Source organism: Lepidothrix coronata, unplaced genomic scaffold (genome assembly GCF_001604755.1).
Source record: "Lepidothrix coronata isolate B3197 unplaced genomic scaffold, Lepidothrix_coronata-1.0 Scaffold68, whole genome shotgun sequence".
Lineage (NCBI taxonomy): Eukaryota > Metazoa > Chordata > Aves > Passeriformes > Pipridae > Lepidothrix > Lepidothrix coronata.
The window spans coordinates 1,771,874-1,793,713 of NW_016690248.1; the positions used below are offsets into that span (position 1 = coordinate 1,771,874).

A 21,840-nucleotide genomic window follows, 5' to 3' on the forward strand; every position below is an offset into this window, starting at 1 on the left:
CTATAGGACACGCCGTGTGGGTGATACTGGTGACTGGGCACCCCAAATTCTGTCTCCAGCAGCAGCAGGAGAACTTGGTTGCTTTCTACAGTCCATTTTCCTCCTCTGCCCTCAGCATTCCCAGCTGTTTAACACAGGTGGTGGGAGACATGTCCACCCTTTGTATGGCACTGCTGTCCATGAATCCATCCAGTTGCTTTGGGAATGTGCTGGTGCCACTGGCCTCCACAGCTTCCTGGGTGGCAAAGACACATCTAGATTCCTTGATAATGCCAGTTTGAATCTTCATAAATTCCTTTTTGAAGACCCAGCTATACTTCACCCACTGGCCTTTATCTAAGCAGTTGCTGATATGATCCCAGAACACCATCAGGAACCAAGGCAGGTTTGCTCCTTATGGGAGCTGGGCTGACTGTCTCTCAGCTGACTAGGTTTATTCACCACCCCATTCATCTTTAATACACCCTCCTATATTTCTCAGGATGGGCACCAGCCTGTGATCCCAAGGATGCCTGTGGAGCCAGTGCTGCAGTTGGGAATGACTGTTTCTAATGCTTGCCTCAATTTATTTACTTGTCTTCCTTGAAACCAAATACACCCATATTGGATGCACATGACCTGCTTTTTCCCATTTCAATGTTAAAAGTGATCACTTTGTAGGATTGTAACCTCAGAGCAGCTTCCCACTAACACCCCTCAAACGAAGCCATTGTGCCACTCTAGTGTTTGTTCCTGTGGGTTCCTGAACCAGCTTTTCCTGTAAGCAGGAATCTATTGCAACCAAAAATTCCACTTCTGCATCTCATCCTGACAAGGCACTGATCCAGCCCATACACAGGCTCCCACATGTACCACCATCCTATATTTGCTACTTCTCTGGCCCTACTGACCACACTTAATGAATCCAAAAAAGATTGACAGTACAGTCCTACTACAGCATTTTTATTAATAGCAACTGGAATTTCCACTCACATTTTCAGGATGCTTCTCTTTTCCTGTAATATTTTTATACTGTGACACTTTTATCCTTCACATACAGCATCACTCATCTATCTCTGCATCCTACTCTGTAATTCCAGAGGCTGGCAATGTAGTATCTTGTTGGTTTTCTAGCCCCCAAGTCTCTGAAATGCCCGCTATCTTGGTGTTACCTGGCACCAAGAATTTGCATTCTCCTAGCTTGATTTTGAAATCTTTAGCAACCGTGTAGGAAGAATTTTAAGTTTGCCCTCACTTCATTGCTTAATATTGCATATGCCAAAACCTTGACACAGTATCCTGTCTATTTTGTCTGTCTCATTTATTGGGATCGTGCTGTTTATTTCCCTCCTGTTTTTTTCAGAGGTAAACTGAATGTCAGCCATGTCCACCTTGTAGATCACACCAATTCAAATTGGGTAGTCATCTGCATTTGTCAGCTTTCCCCTGCTTCTAATGGAAATGCTCCTCTAGAAGCTCTTCAATTTCCAGTGACACAGGTTGCCTATGTCACAGCTCAGGTGCAGCCTACCTTTCTAGGATGTTTCTCTCATCCATGAAGTTTTGCCAATTCCTCACATGTCTCAATCATCTACAAGCCCCTGCATTTCCCTCTGAGGCCATCATGCAGCCTTGGCACAAGGGACCAGCTCCCAGTACTCAGAGCATCCTGCCTTCCTGACATGGGCTGGGTAACCTCCTGGAGCTTAAATTGGCTTAATTGCTTTGGGAAGCTTATGTCAGCCTAGTTTCTCCCCTGAAAGTATAACTAGGATCACTCATTTCTTACCCATGCCTTATTAAGCTAATTAGCAATAAGGAGAAATGTTCAAAAGCATGAAAAAACCCACACAGAGAGGACATGGCTAACCTGACCCTACTGCTGCAGCCCTCAGCCTTCCACAAACACTCCAAGAACTGGAAAAGTATCTTGTTACAAGGCAGGCAAGGAGAAATTTAACTCATTTCTATCCTTTAAATCAGGTTTTATTTTATGAATTCCCTACCTATTCAGGCACCCCTCAGTTGATTCAGATCAAGAAACTGATGAAGTTCAGGAGAGGTTTGGATATGTGCATGGTTACAGAAATCAGGAGTTCCTGTCATAACAATAGAAATCCTGGAAGCATATTTTTTGTACCTTTTCCTTAGAAATGGGGACAATCTCTAACAAGACATATCTCCATGCCCGAGCCACAAGGGCCATATAGAGGACCAGATTATCCCACAGATGTCTGCCCTCAAGCATTTAATTGACAGAGGCAGTCCTTCCCTCCTGCCAGACACAGAAGAGTAAAGAGGAGCTGATACCAGATCTGATCCAGTGCCCTGCAACCTGGCTTCTGGGTAAATCAGAATTGTCTCTCCCTTGCGACTCTTGTGACCAGTGAACACCTCCTTACTGATAGTGCATGGACACTGATACTGTATATATATTCTATATACTATACTATATATATATACTGACACTATATATATATTCTATATATATAGAATATACAGCTGTTGCTGTATATTCTATAGGTAGGTGGCCTACACTTACTACATACACAAAATATTTCAGTAGCAGGACTGTCAGATTGCTCTATATGGAGGCTGAAGAGCTAGCTGAGCATAAAGAAAGTCTTGGGGGATTCAGGCAAAACTGCCCAGGTGTGGCAAAGGAGGTTGGTATACAGAATATGGGCAGGGAATAAAGGCATTCATGGTGGGAGCACAGCACTGAGCATTACTAATTTTAATATTACAGAACATTACTGATTTTATTTTTTCTGAATTAAACATTGGAGTTTGAGGAAGTTTGGAGGAAGTTACCAAGATGCTGTAAAAGACATGTTTGAAGCAGCAGCAGAAGTGTGTCTCATGAAGTCACAAGTCTTTCATGAACAGCTGAAGGCTGGTTTGTGCTGGAGCAGGAGAGCTGCCATTGGGGCCTCTTATGCAAAGAGATGTGACTCCTTTTGTCACTTTGCCTATGCAACCAAGAGAAATACCCCATCAGCTTGGAAAGAATTTCTTTGTGTTTATTCGGCAAGCAGTGAGATATATTTATATCTTCATGTGTGCTAGTGATGGATAATTGATTTTCAAGCTGTTTTGCATGGTCAGGAAGAACCGCCCCATGTACTCAATGTTTTTGCTGCCAGACTACGCTGCCCTCCTGGGTAAGCCTGGCATGCCTGGCTGCCTTGTCCCAAGCATTGATGCACTTTCTCACCCCCTCCCCGAAATCTTGGTTGATGTTAGAGCTGTCAGAGGAGAAAGTGCTCAGGTCCCCTTGTGAGTGTTGTAGAAGGAGGGGTGGGCTGAGGGCACAGGTTCTGGGCAGGACCTCACCTCCTCTCCATCACAGGGAGTGACAGAGCCTCTTGCAGCTCCTGTGACCCATGGCCTGTCCTCTCAGGAGTGCAGCCTTCCCCAGTAGTCCAAATAGAGGTTTATTGAGGAAAACACTTCCCATGACATGTGACACTTCCTGTATGCATATATGATTAAGCAAAAATTTCTGGAAACACGAGAGATCTACCAACCTGCCTCAATTACTATGATGTAGAAGAAGCAAACTGGTACATCCTCTATGTTTCTCCCCTAGCAATAAGGAGACCATTTGGAGATTACTGTTTGGTGAATCATCTTCAGTGGTATTTTGAATTTTCAGATTTTTTAATGTCACTTCATTTGAGCCATATTTCTTCTATTTTCCTTTCTGCCAGGTGTACTTCCCTCTGTTTCAACCTTTTTTACACTCACTCACAATCACGAACATGAAGAGCCCCATACATGGGCTGCTGTGACTTTTTGCAGTTGGTTCTCTATGGGAGGTACCAACAGTACAGGAAAAACTTAAAGAATTGAATCTCTCAGTGCAATGATACGGGACGAATCCCCCAGCTTAAAATGTGAAAGAGCTGCTGAAAGAGTGAAACAGCATTTCACACTCACAAATCTACCGTGGGGGAGAAGCAGGTCAGGATGGATTCTGCTGTGGGGAGTTCTGCCACCCAGTGGCTTTTTTCCTTACTGCTGCACAGCTACAGTGGCTTTGAAATCCACACTGCTGCTAATTTAGGGTTGTTGACCTTTGTTGTCTCTGTACAAGAGGGGATAACAACAGCGACCTGGCACAGTCTTTGCATATCCGAATTCTCAGCAGTTGCAGCTCTGGTCATGTTATTGTTCCTGGATCTTTGCCTGTGAAAACTTTATTCCATCCAAAAGTGGAGGTTCACATTTTCTCATTGTCAGCAAGTTATTGCTTCCAAGAACTGAAGGGGAGCAGTCGTTTTCAGACAAGGCTCCTCCTAGTTCCAAGCTGTTAGCAGTGGGGCCTTAAATTAAATTAAAAGGTATTTCATTTTTTTAAATAATAATTATGTTTATGCTGTAAAAGCAGAAACCCTGTTGTGTTTGGGAGGATACACAACAAGCTGTCAGGCGTTTCTGTTTCTTGTATGACCAGCGAGTATGGGAAGAGTGCACTGAGCCAACTGCTCCAGAACTCCACCAGCAAATAAAAAGCCCATTTGTCTCCTGGAAGTGCAGTAAGAAGTTGGGGAGACATCCTGCAGCAAACATGTCAGGTCTGTCTGTGATATTTGTCTAATATTCTTGTAAATAATACACTGTACCAAACTGTTTTCCATTAACTGCTGGGATCGGGTTAGCATTATTCCTCTCAGTTGCTGTTTGTATGTTTTCCCTCCTGCAATAGCATGTTTTGACAACAGATAAATGCAGACAAATTGCAAGACAAACAATCTGCAAGTCAGATAAATTGTAATGATGTAAATGAAGGATGTTTGTCTTCGACTTTCTTGTTTATGATAGCTATGGAAAAGAAAGCTGGAGCCAGTCAGTAGTGTAGGATTTCTCTTCACTCTCACTGATTTTATTTTTTTTATTTTATTTTGGAGTAGAAAAACCGCATTTTTGAGGTGCCTTTCTCCATTGGCCATGTGGGCAGCCCAAGTCACAAGCTTAGACTAGACATCTAAGTTTTAGGTAAGCTAAAATTAGGGGAGATGAATTGTGCACAAAGCCCCAGTTCACCTCACAAGCTCCACAGTGGCTTTAGGCTGGCATGACTGAGGTAATCCTCTCCAGAGCCGACAAGATGTACCATGACCACACCTGCCAGCACAAATGCCTACACGAGTATCTGAGTCATGCCATGGCTTTCAGTCATGGATCTGAAAGCATTTTAGCAGCATGAGCCATGCACTGTGCTGGCCTGACATCTGGTTGTAAATACCGCTCTTAGGCTGTTCGGAGAGCTATGGGAATTTTCTCAATGTTGACACAACTGGAGCTTTGGAGACAACCGTGAAAACAGAAGGTCTGAGCTGTGTAGGTAGGCACTAATTCAGCTGTTCATCTGCCTTTACACTCACACAAAAGCTCATGCCTATTACGGATCTCGGTCTCTGTCAGTCATTGCCATGCAAGCAGAATTTCCCACAACCAACACAAATCCCACTTGAGCACATAAATTTACGTTGAGAATAGCGTTGCCTTTGAGATGATAGATCATCGCAGAGAAAATGAAGGTCTGCTCGGTGCATCCAACCCTGCCATCAAATCTGCTTTTCTACCTTCCTTAAGAGGATTTCCCTCATGACCCGAGCTTCTGAACATTTCTCCATTATAGTCCTAAATTAAAAGGCCCTAGATCTGGGACTATTCCACCCAAAGGTTTAGATTTAAAAGAATCACCTTTTAGTTTGCATGCTAGAGAACTGCCCTCTATATTTGAATAAAATGTCTTTTATATTATCTATGTATTGATTTCTAGGGCACTTACCCTTCAGCAAAATTAGTCCATTGTATCATTGTTTCTCTCTAAATAGAGTCAGAAGGATTCAAAATGTCAGCTCAGTCATAATGACTTATAAAAACTGGGTTTGGATTTTAACAATGATGGGCAATGTCAATGTCATGCATGTCATGTTGTAGGATTTCGTGCCTCAAGAGAAGACTGCAGAAAAAGGTTTAAGGAACATGGAGAAATACCATGCCAACATTGCAAAAGTTGTGATTGATTGCTGGTATTATTTTTCAAGAGTCACATGCTGGGGCAATGCTGAAGGATGGCTGGGGTGACCTTGGAAATACATTTGGTTTAGTACAGTTATAGTCAACCTTCTTGAAAACACAAATCTCATCCTTCATCTGAAGCAGAGTTAGAAGAGCAGCAGGGGCCCTGTTGAAAGGCAACCCACTAAGCCTTTTCAGCCAACTCTGTGGCCACACTAAAGCCAATGCTGACCAGATTGTCAGCTGCCAGAACCTGGGAAGGACCCCAGTGAGTGTCAGGGCATGAGCAGACTGCTTTTGCACTGTGAAACCACTGATTGCTTCCCAGCACTCCCTTGGGAATGAACAGATTATCTGTTCCTGTTTTATATCTAGATAATGTCTTGTTTCAAAAAGCACTTTTTTTAGCTGAGCACGGAGGCCTGCAGGCTGCAGCTACACATCATCAGGTTAATTACACTTTATGCACCACAGGGGCCTGGCTAGTGGGGGATCTTGCTTCATTATTCATGCCTACATTTGTGCCTCACTTTTTTGCCAAGTTGTATCCTTATCCATAAAATCCCTAAACATTTGTCATACACATTGGGATCTGCTTTTGTAACAGCTCCAGCCCCCTCAGACTTGTGCTTTACTATCCCATACAAGAGGATAAGGGGAGGAGAAGAAGGAGGACTGGGGCAGAGATCCAGGGGAGATTCTTAGAGGAAACAGATTTTCCCACCCTTGATGCAGCTGGGGAGGAGAGGAGCAGGCACCTCGCACCTGGAAACGCTGAAGCAGCAGTCATGCTGCTTTCTGCACACTGTCACCTTTACAACAGCAGCTGTGTTGATTTTTTAAGGCTCTGAAAGACAAGGAAGTGAGGCAGGAATTCTTCAGTGCCCCAACAGTCTGCCCTTCACACATCTGCTGGCTTTACCTGCACCTTGAGCTGCACTTGCTTCCTCTCTATACAGTCACAAAAGAGGTAAATCGTGAGATTAAGAATCAAAATGAACACAAGCAACCTGTAAGCAATGAAGATCTCTGGATAAATAGTGGGATAAATAAGTAGTGGGGTTGGGGTTTCTGGTACGCTGATACTGCTGTCTCACTTTCAGGCTGATAAACAGTACTGTAAGATTGACAAGTCATGGGACACTGAAGAGTACTTACCATGAGACACAGAGATTTTATGCAGATTTATAAATTCAGAAAAAATTCCCAGCTTAGACAAAGGAACAGGACCTCAAAGGTAGAGTTTTGTCAGCTTTGAAACACTTCACACATGTAAAGCCAAGCACGATAATGCTGTAAAACCAATCACTGAAGAAAACTAAACACATCCCAGTCCCTCTGTTCGTGTTACCACCCATCTACAAATCAACGTGTCCTGGTTGCCTATCCTGGCAACTCTGAAGGAGGAACCCACTAATTTTGAAAATGTCTGGTTCTCTCCGGAGGAAACATAGTTATATTCTTAAACACTGATTACCCTGAAGCAGTCCCTATGGTTGGGTCCCTTTAGTCCAACTACAGTAGTAACACATCTGAGGTTATTAATGTGGGTAGGCATGAAGGAATATGCACACAAGGAAACAGTAAAACCTGAAGACATTAGCAAAATACAGCAAGGGGACAATGATCTCCAAGTCCGGACGTAAATGAGGAAATTATGATTTCTTCACGAACTTTAAACACAAAAGGAATACCTCTGTGACAAAAAGAGCTGGAAATGTTAATACTATGGCCAACAATGCTGGTGTAAAGGGAGGCTAAACTAAAGCAGTGCAGTTCAGTTGTGATTTTTGTTTGTTTGCTTATTTACTAATGAAGTAGCACCTCTGTTTATGTGTTTCTTTCACTCTCATTTCAGGTGGGATAATATCAATATCCAGAACTACAACAAATTGGATACTGGCACAACACACAACTATGTCAATAATGTGGATGCAAGAGCCAATTTTTGTAAGAGAATTGGATATTGAGATCTCTGAATAATGATTAGAGGCACTGATTCATACTTTGCTTCTAATTAAAAACAACCTGGATTTCTCCCTCAGAAATAGTAAAAATGGGGGGAAGCAATGAAGCCAGAAACAAGTACAAGATTCCAGCGGGTTTTTTTTTTCAGCTAAGGCTAAAAAAGTAACTTAAAAGATAACACTGCTAATAATCCAAACTGCGACCTATCTCTTGCCATTCTTTAGCTTACTTCAGGAGAATATTCAGAGTTTTCACCTGTGCCTGCAGTTTCTCAAGCAGCAGATTAATGCTGCATGAAAGTTATAACACTGCTTAACAAGATTTTATCTGCCTTGCATCTTATCTGCCAATACTTCTGTCTAACAGCAGTACAAAACAGCAGTGCAGGCTGTTCAGAGAGCTGCCCCTGGCCTGAGGTCTTCAAGACTCAGAGGTTTTCAAAACCCAGCTGGATAAACTACTGAGTAACCTTGTCTGACCTCAGCACTGGTCCTGCACTGAGCAGGAGGTTGGACTAGAGACCTATGAGGTACCTGCCAACCCGAATTTTGCGATTATCTTATGTCAGTCTGTTTGTTCCCTGCACAAAAAGTCTGTTCCCTGCTTCATAAAGATCTACACAGAGCATTGACAAAGGTTCATTAATGAAAGGATGTGGACATACACTGTGTTTGTGCACCCTGTTGGTTCAGGTTTTAGACTTGAGAAAATCTTTAGAGGATGTGTGCTTATATGGAGAAGGTTTGGGATAGCAGATTGACTGTATGACACTTGTGACCTTGGAAGAAATACCATTTCAGAAACACCCAAACAGAACATTTTAAGGAAATACAATTTCTTTTTTCATTAAAACTGTCAGGTTGTCAATTAAAGACATCTGAAAGCATCTCTTCTACCTAAATCTTTCTCAGAAATAACAGGTACTATCTATGTTCCCTTCTCTGTATTTGGGAAGCAGTTATTAGCTCTGCTTTAACTTAGGTAGTTTATCACACACTTTTGAAGCCCCACACGGTACCAAGCAAGCCTGTTCATTAACACATTCCCTCTGGAATGCCCTGCAGTACTTTTGTGGGCTGTTGCATCAGTACTGTGCAATGAACAAAAGATCCACATCCATATCCGTATCCATATCCATATCTGTATCCATACACACACCGCGTGGGACGGAACCAGCAGCGCGTCCTCTGCCAGAGGCTCACCAGCCTGCAGTGCCATGGACCCGAACCTGAACCTGCTTGGTAAGGCTGAGCCATCCTGGCTCTAGTGCTCTGGAACTCCAGTCCTGGCACAAGTCTTATTATTTGCTATCCACCAGTGACAAGATCCATTTGATCCAAGATCATCTTCTGGGCCCTAGTACTTGTGCCATCTCTTTCAAGCATGCCCTGCACATTGGGTGCGCTACACACGTCCTTCAAAAGGGAACAAATTCCAGCTTGTACTAAGCACCTTCCTGTGGGAACGTGATCAACACCTTGCAGAGACTGTAGTTCTAACATACTGCAGCACAAGATGCTGTGCAGATGCTGGAAGGAAGGAGGAAGGGAGGGAGGGAAGAAAAGCATCATTCACTTATCTGCTTCACTTCTTCCATGCTATTATATTTCAGCTGAAATTTTAATTTCTGCCTTCAGCCTGCCTGTAGGGGCCATTACACTCTTCAATGCCACTGTAGCCTATCCTTTTCCTTCTGTGCACAGTGCTTCCAGCTTTTATCTCCCTGTACTGATATGTCTGTCTACTCCTTTGAACTCCTACTGGTGTTTACCCTTCTCTGCAAGCAGGCGGAAAGGATAAACAATCATTTTCAGCGACTGTATCCCTCTGATATTCTCACAACATACAGTCATTAAGATTAACTCCTTTTCAGTGTGTCTAGTGTGGAGAGGCTCACAGTGCGTTAAACCACAGAATTTAGGCTCGCTGGAATGAAAACTACTTTATCATTTGATACAGCAGCAGTAAATAAAATTACGCACAGAGTAGTCTTTTACAAGCTTGCAGCCCGTAATTCCTAACTCGTGTCAGAGGCATGCTTCAGGGGCTCCAGACTTCTAAAGTTTGCAATTTTAGAACAGGAAAAGCATCAACATTCACATAAACTGCAGCTCTTAGGCTATTATTGTACATTTAGGATTAAGGAATATATATGAAGTGAGATAGCATGTTTCCTGGAAGACAGATTATACAACGTACCAAGATATGAATAACTCCTGTTACGTCCAAATGGAGAGTTTATGTACTTTTTAAGTTACAGGAGAAGCCAGATGAGAGATTCTTTGCTAAGGAACAAGCCTGAGATCTGGATAACCAAGTCATCCAAATGCCTGACACTCTCCGTGGATAGCCAGTCGATTCTCCTGTGACTACTAAGCAGAGGGCTTTTCAATTCCAGTTCTGTCCTTTATGCAGTGAAAGTGAAGTCCTGCATCATCACTGTAAACCTTTACTGTTAGCTGGGAAACATCCTCAACATCATTAGCTACCTCTATTCTACTCACTTCTCTGCTTATCTGACTTTATAAATAAAGTTCTCTTACAGCTAGCCATAAACTGCAGCAATCTAGTCACAAAATTAAAACACAGACAGCCTATAATTCATTTAATATTTTAGGCAACTATTAACAACATTGAATTTCCTATCTGTACACACACAATTCTTTAAGTGTCACCTCTGCCATTCATACCAGACAGGGTTAAGAATTTTCTTACATTTCATACACAAACTCTTAACTCAGAATTTAAAGTATTTATTTTATAGAATCTAAATCCAACCAGCACACCTTATGACTCAATTTCTTTCTGCTCCACAGGTTTCAGACGCCGTTTAATGACAAGCTCTCCGTTGCGTGCAAGAAAGGTGCCGGGTATTTCCTCTTCTGTTGGCAACCCATAGGGCAGTTTCAGTGGCTTTATTCTACAGGCAAAAGAGTTTGCTTAGTGAAGTCCTGTGACTAGAAGAGAGTTACATTAAATATTCCAAATAAACAACTAAATAAACAAATAATTAACAAACCTTATCAGATGTTTAATAACTTTCAGTCTGGAATTCACGGAAGGGATATTTTTGTGCAGTCTTGGCTGATGTGCCTACAAAAAGGATAAAACAGGTTTTACAAATGCGTTGTCAAATCCCAAATCTCTGTTCACTGAACTTTTCACACTATCAGTAAAAATATAAACCACAATTGCAAATGTAAGATTTAGAGAACCATCATGCATCACGAACATAAAAATGTGAAATCAAAACTGGATCAAACTTGATTCCAGTAAAATGATAATTTCAGCTTTATTCCCATTCCATTATCAATAGATTTTTCTTCCAGCTGTTAAAAACACTATAAATGTAAATATAGGAATTTAGGAGCAAAACTGCTTGTTTCAGTTACATCTTAAATGGATCAAGCACACATTTTATTCTCTGTAATATAACACTGACCAGATGAATCTTTGCACAATGTGCAGCTAGCCTGAAAAGCCTGGATAAACGCATCTTTGACACAAACTCTTAGTCTTGGCCTTCAAAGCCTTTTCATTGATAAACGAGTCTTATTTGCCTTCCTGCAATATCTAAATAACACGACCCACAGAGAAAACTGAATTCAAAGTATTTACAAATCTATTGCTATTATTTTAGCAGAATTCTCAGGGTGAAGTTCTCCTCAGGCATGCAGCACAATACCATAGAGGGATATTTTGAAAGCGCATTTGCCATGAACATTTCCCTCACCTGCTATAAATGTAATTATGTTTTGTGACTGCAAAGTTGAGGTCCTTAAAAAACCAACCAGCTTAATGCTCCATTTCTGATGTATACAACAAGTACAAAGAACAACAATCATACTTTATCCAGCCCAAGGTCACGTACTATCTTCTTTTCCCAATATGGGCGACCAACGACACTTTTTATTCTGGTAATAACGTGGATTTTGTGGGGCTGCTCAGGGTCACCTCCATACTTCTCATGATCTCCAGGCCGTGGCTGAAATACCTAGAATGAAAAGTTCACAAAACCAAAAGTTTTTTTCCTAAATATCTGATAATTAATATTATAGTCAGCTACTCTCTAAAACATACTTCAACCTTGGTAAATATTCTTACATGTTTTTCTTTTCAGGCAGTCAAAGTACCAACAAAGTGAAACAAAATTTTATAACATGAAGTCAAATATATCTTTATAATGGTTTGCTGATAGTGACTCACAGAAACACATGGACAACACTGGACCAGCACAACACCTAATTCATGTGCATCTCCTCAGGGAGCCTGTGCTCAGCCTCTGCATGGCACATTTTTCCACAGGCTTAAAAATGCTTTTAAGGAAAGGTATGAACTGACACAAGATGGTATCTTGCAAAAATGTAAATGTAAAAATGTAAAGTGCAAGTCAAACTTCCCATCACTTTGGTTTAATTATTTATTGAACAAAATATTTCAGTTGGAAGGGACTTACCAACAATCATGTAGTCCATCTCCTGATCAGGGTGGACCAAAAGTTAAAACATTATTAAGGTATTGTCCAAATGCCTCTTAAACACTGACAGGCTTAGGCAGCTGAACACCTCTCTAGAAAACCTGTTCCAGTGTTTGACCACCCTCCCAGTAAAGAAATGCTTCCTGATGTCCAGTTTGAACCTGCCCTGAACCTGGCAGCTCTAAGTCATTCCCATGCACACTGTCACTGGATCTCAAGGAGAATAGCTCAGCACCTCCCTCTCTGCTTCCCCTCCTCAGGAAGCTGCATAGAACAGTGAGGTCACCTCTGAGCCTCCTTCTCTCTGAACCAGACAAAGCCAGTCCTCAGCTGCTCCTCTCAGGACATGCATTCCAGCCCTGTCACGAGCTTTGTTGCCCTCCTCTGGATGCATTCAAAGACCTTCATGTCCTTCTTAAATTGGGGGGCTCACACAAACTGCACACAGCACTGGAGGTGAGGCTGCACCAATGCTGAATACAGCGGGACAATCACCGCCTTTGACTGTCTGGCTGTGCTGTGTTTGATGCCCTCCAAGATGGGGTTTACCCCCCTCCTGCCCGGGTTCCCTGCTGACTCCTGTTGAGTTGCTGCCCACCAGCTCCTCCAGATCCCTTTTTTCAGGACTGCTCTCCAGCCGCTCCTGTCTCCATTTATACCTGTGCCTGCTATCACTTGGTACCAAGTGCAGTATCTGGCATTTATTCTTGCTAAATTTCATGCCACTGATGATTGTCCAATGTTCCAATCTGTTTAGATCTCTCTGCAAACTTGCTAATTGTGCATTCAACTCCTGCATCCAGATCATTGATAAATATTTTGAACAGACCTGGCCCTAGAACTGAAGCCTGAGAAACATCGCTGTTGCCCTGTCACCAGTCAGATGCAACCCCATTCACTGCAACCCTCTGGGCTCTGCCCTTCTTCACCCTTCTTCACCTTCTTCACTCTGCCTGTTCTTCACCCAGAGCACTGTGAACTCGCTCATCCCACAGAATCTCTGGAAATCTGTCATACCGCAGCAAACACAAAATTTAGCAGGCTAACACCCGCTTTTTTTCAGTTTCTCAATTACTGAAGCACATACCGAGTCTGGAATTCTCGACCTGGTAAAGAGACAGCGAGCCCAGGCTGGGGACACCATCCCCTCCATCCTCTTTCCCAGCAGCTGCAAAGAGAGGACAACTCGTCTGCACTTTCCTTACAGCTCTGAATACTCGCAAACAGACGACGCAGCCACAAGCCCCATTCCCCGCGCAGATCCCTACACAGATCCCAATCTTCCTGGCGGCTGCGAGTCCCAGCTCAGATCCCCACCTGGATCCCCCACCTTCTCAGTGGCTGCGTGCCCCAGCTCTAGCCCGGATCCCGCCCCAGATTCCCCCCGATCCCCACCTGGATCCCGCCCCAGATTCCCCCCCTGGATCCCGCCCCAGATTTCCCCATCCTCACCCTCCCGGCTCCTGCGAGCCCCAGGCCCGCCCGGACCGCCCCGGCGGCCATTTCGGTGCGCACCCCTCTTTCGGCCGGACACCAGCGCCGCGGCACTTGAGTTCCGAGCGGGCGGAAGGACAAGGGTGAGACACCGTCCCTCTCCATCCTCCCCCTCAGCTCCCTGCCCTTTCCCGGTAGTCGTCCCGGTCCCGGTCCATGTCGCGGTCAGGGGGCGATGGCACCGCCGCGCTGGAGCGGGCCGGGGCAGAGACGGTGAAGCGGGCAGTGGAGCTGGACGTGGCATCCCGGTTCCAGGAGTCGCTGGTGTGTTACCAGGAGGGCATCGATCTCCTGCTGCAGGTGGTGAAAGGTACCGGGCGAGGGGGCTCCCCGGCCTCAGGCGTCGGGGGCGGTTCCAGGAACACTCGAGCTGTGTCGGGCGCAGAGGACCGTCGACACACGGGGAAGAAGAGAGGGACAGCTGGCGGTGTCTCCCCAGGAGAGCGGGGCCAGGAAGTGCTGGGGAGAGTTTTTTAATGGCCCCTGTGCTTTTACGGGTTACAGCCACGAAGGATGAGGCAAAAAAGCACCGCTACCGGCAGAAGATCTCCGAGTACATGACCAGAGCCGAAGACATTAAAAAACACATCGAGAAAGAGAAGCAAGGTATGTATAAAAATCTAAACGGAGGGTGCCAAGAGGATGGAGCCAGGCTCTTCTCAGTGGTGCCCAGCAATAGGACATGAGGCAATGGGCAGAAACCAATGCCCAGGAAGTTCCACCTGAATATGAGGAAGAACTTCTTTATTGTGTGAGTGACCAAGCACTGGAACACGCTGTTCAGAGGAGTTGTGGAGTCTCCCTCGCTGGAGATAGTCAAGAACTGTCTAGACACAATCCTGGACCATGTGCTCTGGGATGACCCTGCTTGAGCAGGGAAGCTGGACCAGATGACCCACTGCGGTCCCTTCCAACCCAACCCATTCTGTGATTCTGTGAGCTGTGATGTACCCGTTCGTTCGCTTTTAAATGTCTGTTCTGATGCAAATGTTTGATGGGTGAGGTGTTTTAACACAGAAATTATGTCCTGACCGTTACTTAAACAGAGACCTGCTTTCTTTTCAGATGGCAAATACCATAAGCAAATCAGGATAGAGGAAAACGCAACGGGTTTTGGCTACGAAAAGCTTTTCCATGAGTACCTTACTGAGGTTGTTTCTGAGGTTTGGGTGGAGGACCCGTACATTAGGCACATTCATCAGGCAAGTAGATACTTGGTGTAACTAATACAGATGTAGCTCCTAGAGACATTCCAAGTTACTAAATTAAATAAAACTTTTACAGTTGTATAACTTTCTACGATTCTGTGAGATGCTAATTAAGGGGCCGTGCAAAGTGAAAACAATCCACCTCCTCACCTCCTATGATGAGGTAAGTGTCTAGATTTTGGTTTCTACTGATGTGGCAGGTGATGCCACATGCAAAAAAAAAATAAAAATATAGACTTGTTCTTACTTACCAGAACTTGTTAGACTCAATCTCTGATGATTTCAGCAGAAAACTCAGACTTAAGAGAAAAATAAAAATGTGATAGTTGAACATAAGTAATTTTATAAGTTCAGAGTTTTCTGATAACCCTAACAAATTCTTGGTAAGCAGAGTCTTAAATCGAAAAGATGTTTCTGTGAAAGTTTTGTTATGGAAAATGTCATCAAAAGCAAAGCATCTATAGAGATATGGGGTTTTTTGCTCTTCCAACAGCTGTATTTAGTTGTCATTTTAGAGGTTTTAACAAGCTGTAATCTCTCAAACTAGCACTGCATTTATTTAAACTATTACTGCACTTATTTTTAATAGTAATTCATATCTAGTTGCAAAGGGCTGAGAGTAAGCTCCTCCTCCACATCCCTTAGCAAATGTACCTGTAATCTGTCTGCTCTTTATCCTGTCTTTGAAACTGCAAATCTACTTTGATTGTAAAAAGTTTTTGTTGGTGAGTTTAGGAAGAGGTGACCAGAAGTGAATATATATTAAAATAAAAAACAATCCAAACCCCACCACATTATTTTTATTTTTTACAGGGTAGTGGGAGGAGTCAGCAGATGAGTGGCTTGGAAGAAATACAACAGTCATTAAGGAATTATGGAGTAACACTGAATATTGAATTTTCATCTTCAATACATGATCGAGAAATCAGGTGCAGGATATAAAAAATGAGCAAATTCCAGTTATTGGAAGTCAAACTATTTAACCCTAACTTTTGAGACAACTATTAATTACAACTGTGGTTAACAAAGTAGAAGGCAGTGGCCCTCACTGGTTAAAATCAGCCTCCATAGTTTCATGTTGTCTAATTGTGAACATAATATTAGTTGTCTCTTTATGCTGTATCTTCTGTGGTTGACACAGGTATCGGTGACACTAGGAAATAATTGTGATTGAAACAAGAAACTTGGGCATCATGTGGATGTAACTATTTTTTTATTCAACATACTCATAGTATTCAAATTTGTGAATTTTTACAACAGATTCAACAATGGATGGATGATTAAGATTGGAAGGGGTCTTGATTATTTTAAGAAACCACAGGTAAAAATGCTTTGACCTCTTTAATTAACTTAGAATGGGCTCTTCTACAGTATTTGCTCACCATGTCAATTCTATTAATTTCTGCAGGGTCGTTTCAGCATCGGATACTGTGACTTGGACTTGCGACCTTGTCATGAAACAACAGTGGATGTCTTTCACACTAAACACACAAAGAAAATGTAATCAGATGTGACTGCTTTTAATAAGTGTTTTCATAAGCATAAAAATGTAAGACTGGAAGACGTTGCTTGAGTCCAGCTGTCCACCCTCAGAAGCAACTCTTCCCAGTACTTAGTGCAGCATAGCTTTTATAATCTATAGGTTTAAGAATACTTGAGGCTTTTCAGTCTGAAAAACACAACTGTAAATTCCTTCACTGTACTTCTTCTGTAATCTTAATTAATACAATCCATGTCTAAATTTTATCTTGATTTTGTAACAGACCCTCAATATTGTCTTTCAAAGGCCTCTTTAATGTCATTTCTATTTTTACTACTGATTTTGTCTTGAGCCAATTTTGGGGTTTATATCTGTAATTGACCACCTCAGAAACATTGGAAGCTGGGCTGCCACGTGTCCTCTTTTATAAGCAGTCTTATTTACTTCCTTTAATTCCTGTATTCTAGTCATGACTACTATTCTAGTGGGTTTTAGTCAGTCTCGTAATACCTTATTTCACAGACTTTACTGGTAACCCCAAATTTAACATTCCATTTTCCAAGCCTCTTGCCTGCAAGAGTTTTAGTGTTCAGTATACAGTCATTTTAGGGTTGTCTTACGTGTCTCTGCATGATGGATTTTGGACTAGGAAGGCTGAAAACAGCTGTATTCTCTTCCCTGTCACTCCTATATGTTCTTTTATTCCATGATGTATGGTCATATACCTGATTTCCATCCTTTGCATTAGGTGTGGAAAGGATGTATGATCTTCTCCCAGTCTTATTCTCTGACTTTAAAGTCCAGTGGCTGGCTACTCATGCCAGTCTCAACTGCATTTTTCCCTACTACTATGGTAGTCCCCTAAAAAAACCAAAATTTATTTTTAAGTTCTTCCAAAAGTTGGATACCCTGAATAGCTCAGTTCGTCAGAGCATGGTGTTAATAACACATTGTAGGTTCAATCCCTGTACAGGCCATTCACTTAAGAGCTGGATTTGATGATCCTTGTGGGTCAGAGTATTCTGTGATTCTAAGGAATATGCTATTTGGAGTAAAGACAAAGGCTTTCCTTGTCATTCCTTCACCCTTTGGAAACCAGAAGGTATTACCTGGGCTGCTGCTTCTTTTTCTTCTTAAACAAGAGTTCTTTCTTAGGAAGAATCACCAAAGTCATGTATTCTGACATGAAAAACAGGCAGTGGCCTCTTTTGCAGGTCCCATCAAAATCTTTTTAGCCTCAGGACTGATAGGTGCCTTATGCTTTCTGCTCCTGTAATACAGTAGGCCTCTGTATTCTAGTAGCATATTTATAGGTGTATTCTATTATACTTTTCTTTCCTTAATGTGCTTTATTATTTTATTTTCTATCATCTAATGCTGCTATTCTTTCCCTCTTGCCTATAACAACAAATCTATTCCACAGAAATCAAGAAGAAATGGAGCTGGTCTTTACCTTATTTTCTGGGTAACAATTTGCCAGTGATTTGCCTTCTTTATCCTTTCTCATAGTAATGTCTCAGCTTTGGAGTGTTACATCAGCAAAATGAGTAATATATGTGCCACAAAGCTGTGTGCTACTAGTTGTTCCCCCAGACATTCCATAGAAGCTCCTGGGCTTGCTGCTGTGATACTAGTTTTCTAGTCACTGTTGTGAATTTTATTCACTTGTGTATAATATATGCCTATTTTTAATGGGAATAAACAATATTTTTTATTATTTGTAGTTTTAGTCATCTGTTTGACTTCTTCGCTGCATAGAGTAACTCAAGGAAGCTGGGTAATGCCTCATGGATCCAGCCGTGTTTGGGAGAAGGCTCACTGTAAATACAGTAAGCTGCCCAAATGTGAAGCTTTGTGTCTTTTAACCTAGTTCAGCAATTTTAAACGTACAGAGGCAAAATAAGGAGCTTTTTCTTCTAATTCAACTATAATTCACTAGCTAAGACTACAGCTTTCCTTGCAGATCCCATGGATATGCAGTATCTGTACACATGTACAAGTAAGCCTTTAGTGACGTACCACTTGGTGCTGCACTGCAATTTTTACTTATAAGCCCTTTATTGCTGAACAGTTCCTTGTGCTGTCAGTAGGAACACCATGTGTGAAGAGCAGTGGGCATCAAGGAATGGAAAAAACCCAACAAACTACCAGAGAAATCTGAGATTACAGTTCTGCAATAAGACTCCAAGCCATATTCTTCTGTATTGCTGCTCACACTGATGCAGTCAGATCATCACCTGGATTGCGCAGCCAGAACTGCCCCCCCTGGCATCATCTGTGGAGATGAACTTAAGCCGCCTTCCCTGCTGGGCTCGGCCGAGTGTCACTCAGCCCTACCACCAGTCCCAGCTGATGGCTGGATTCACCCCCATTGACTGCACTCCTTAACTAAATGTAGGTCACTTCTGCCGTGTAATTTCCTCCTCATGGGAGCTGATCAACCAGTCATCTTTTAAAGGTGTCAGTGGGGAAGTAACATAGTAACACCTTATAGGCCTTTGCAGGCATCACTTCTTGACTATTTGCAGCTGTCTCATCTGGGCAGCATTATTTAATTAACTGCTGCTGTTCTGACCTGATCAAAATTGCATTCCAGTTATTCCGTGACAGAATGCGGTGCTATGACTTGGATTCCCATGTTCTGCATGGCCTGGCAGGACTGCAGACTGATCCCTGCTGAAACCCCCCTGGTGCCACTCAGAAAGGTAAGGGATAGTTTGAAATCCTTACTGGAGCTTCAGCTGAGGGTTTTCTGTATGGACAACAAGGACACTGGAAATCAATGTGTCCTTACAGACCTACTTGTAAGTCCTCTAAGTTTTTGTCCAATAGTTATGCTAACTTTTCATCCAACTTTCCCTTCATGCCACAGGCTCAGAAATGTGATTAGGACAGGCCCAAGAACATAAACATCATTGCTCCTTTACTTTCTTGAGGCCAGACTGACCCTTATTTATCTTGACCTATTAATAGCAAGATTGTTTGTTGCCTAATTGATACTGGCATTTCTCAATTCACTTTATATCCACCTCTGTTTTTCCTGCAGTTTCTTTATATACAGAAGTAGTAAATGGTATTGGTACTTCAGGGCAACACATAAGTCACCTAATAACAAGCTCTTTGTAACTATCTGTCTCATTTCTGGATACCATGGTTTTATTTAAAGTCCTACCAGCCTGGTTAATCTTCTGGGAAAAGACTTAGGTAAATTGAGTTGTGCTTATATATTGTGCTGAATGGAATTTACCTTGATGTGCTCACACCTTGACAGGGTGAATTTATGGCTTTTTTGCTTGATGAACCTCCCACTTCAAATTTAACTAACTCTACTGTTCAAGAGCAGTTTGCTGAAGAAAGAGTTGTGTAATATAAAGGTACATAAACTCTGTGACTGCCTCATTTGGAGACTTCAGATCAGTGGAGTCTGTCACTGCTGCACTGGGTTCTCTCCTAAAACTGTAGTAATAATGTGCTTCTGTTCTGACCTAATCAAAGTTGCATTTTGCTTATTCACAACAACAGTGAAATATATCTTGAGCCTTTCTTTCATAATTTTACTTTATATTGAACTATTATTTAACATTAAAATTGTCATTTTCAGTTCACTATTGTCTCTTACTAGAAAATTTTCTCCTAGGTTGTAACATAAGGCAACCTGTTTCTCCCAGATCTGTACTTGCAACTGTATCTCCTAAAGTTTAGCTTAAATACCAGTACCCAAGGCAGCAGGGACTCCCAGCTTTGTGCCAGGCAGTGTAGGAACAAAGGAGGCACAGCTCTCCTGCCCTCATCACACAACCCCCCACACTGAATTTCCTAATCCTTTGCCTGCTCTTGCACATGCATGGACAAAAAAGCCCTAATCCAGGGTGGAACTGTCAAAGTGATTCATTACACAGCAGTGAGTTCAGCATACATACCATGCTTGTACAGTGGAGGCACAGCAGCACCAGCATTCTGCAAGAAAGGACTTTCAACCAGAAACCAGGGGACATCTGTCTCCACACAGTTCAGGGGCTGAGACACAACCTTTGGACTACAATCCCCAAGGAACAGGGTGCAGGCTGGGGCATCCAGTGCAGCAGCAAAGCACCAGTTTTCGCCTACCCCATCCCATCTCTGCCAGCCATTTGTACCTCCTCTGCTACAGGGCAAATTTGGGATGCCTGCACTATTTCTGATTTAAGCAGCAATGATGTCTTGTCAGCAGTGGCTTACATCCTACAGTTTGGGAACATTGGGTGCAGGCAGTGTGAAATTTAATTGTAATATTAAACAAAAGCACAAGATTGAACAGTTGGACTAGTAAGAGAAAAATTCAGCTTTAATTTTGTTTTTAATACATTAAATAAAAAAGCAACAGAAGTTTAACTTACATTTTCAAAATGCAAGTCACATTAGCATTATCATATTCTCACATAGTAGATTCCACCTGCTGTGCAACTCATCATCTTGTGGACACACTCTTAGCAATGTTGTCACTAGTGTTGTGGTTTCGTTTGGGCAAAACTTACTGCCAGTAAGGCTCTTGACCAGTTTGCTGTACAGTGCTGGTGGCAGCCACTGCTCCGGCAGATCGATGTTACAGACTTCAATCCTTCCATGCTTTACATCCATATTTACTTTAATGTCAAGAACAGAATCTTTATAGGCCATGTTAAGACAAGTGCTAACGCTGAACTTTGGTGTCTTTCCGTACACCCACTCCCAGGTTTGTAGTTCTTTAGTTTTATTATTAATTCCAGGAAGCAGAGTCTCATCAGCTGGGTTTATTAAGGTGATATGATGATCTATTTGGTGTTGTGTAGCATATTCCTTAGCAATGGCATCCAGGAGCATCTCAGAAGTTAAACTAGGATCCTCTTCAAAGAGATTTTTCACCGAGGCAGGCACACTAGGAGTGGCATTGCTCTTTAGCCCTTTATAAGGACTTTTTAGCACAGAAGATAAAACAAACTTATCTGCGTTACAGAGTAAGGTACAGTGGTGATAAGCACTTGTCCCTCCCAGCTTTGCAGCAGTACCTGAGATTTTGTAGTGCCTATCTAGCAAGATGTCATATCTGTCAGTGACATGTATGTCTAACTGGGGGCGCAAGGCTTTCAGTGCCTTAACAACCAGTTTCAGGTTTTCCATTCGCTCGTATTTTTTTCTGGTTGTGAAGAAAGTCAAATTGATGTTACCGAGGTCATGGTAAACTG

At 42.5% G+C, this 21,840-nt stretch overlaps 3 protein-coding genes across 8 annotated transcripts in view; 1 reads left to right on the plus strand and 2 right to left on the minus strand.

Annotated features, from left to right (window-relative positions):
- Window positions 1-10,712: 10,712 nt before the first annotated feature.
- MRPL30 (mitochondrial ribosomal protein L30) lies at window positions 10,713-14,071 on the minus strand. Of its 2 annotated transcripts, none has more exons than XM_017818505.1 (5): window positions 13,973-14,071; window positions 13,545-13,625; window positions 11,828-11,974; window positions 11,000-11,073; window positions 10,713-10,900 (listed from the first exon to the last, which is right to left on the minus strand). In XM_017818505.1, the coding sequence occupies exons 1-5, from the start codon at window positions 14,054-14,056 to the stop codon at window positions 10,768-10,770; spliced, it is 519 nt and encodes a 172-aa protein (XP_017673994.1). In that variant the 5' UTR covers window positions 14,057-14,071; the 3' UTR covers window positions 10,713-10,767. The 2 variants fall into 2 exon arrangements, with proteins under 2 accessions (XP_017673994.1, XP_017673995.1); XM_017818506.1 differs by having other exon boundaries at window positions 13,910-13,998.
- Window positions 13,970-20,172, plus strand: MITD1 (microtubule interacting and trafficking domain containing 1). 5 transcript variants are annotated; one of them, XR_001875396.1, is made up of 8 exons: window positions 14,084-14,261; window positions 14,456-14,557; window positions 15,017-15,153; window positions 15,236-15,322; window positions 15,973-16,088; window positions 16,420-16,480; window positions 16,568-19,033; window positions 19,236-20,170. XR_001875396.1 is itself a non-coding variant. In XM_017818503.1 (7 exons), the coding sequence occupies exons 2-7, from the start codon at window positions 14,509-14,511 to the stop codon at window positions 16,661-16,663; spliced, it is 546 nt and encodes a 181-aa protein (XP_017673992.1). In that variant the 5' UTR covers window positions 13,970-14,034; window positions 14,456-14,508; the 3' UTR covers window positions 16,664-20,172. The 5 variants fall into 5 exon arrangements, 3 of the variants coding, with proteins under 3 accessions (XP_017673992.1, XP_017673991.1, XP_017673993.1); XR_001875397.1 differs by having other exon boundaries at window positions 16,568-19,344; window positions 19,911-20,168; XM_017818503.1 differs by lacking the exon at window positions 14,084-14,261 and adding an exon at window positions 13,970-14,034 and having other exon boundaries at window positions 16,568-20,172.
- A 784-nt stretch (window positions 20,173-20,956) lies between these two features.
- Window positions 20,957-21,840, minus strand: part of LIPT1 (lipoyltransferase 1) — a 1,777-nt gene continuing 893 nt past the window's right edge. Inside the window, exon 3 of the mRNA XM_017818352.1 lies at window positions 20,957-21,837. Within this exon, the coding sequence (XP_017673841.1) occupies window positions 21,032-21,837 (806 nt within the window). The 3' untranslated portion in view covers window positions 20,957-21,031. The remainder of the gene's footprint in view (window positions 21,838-21,840) is intronic.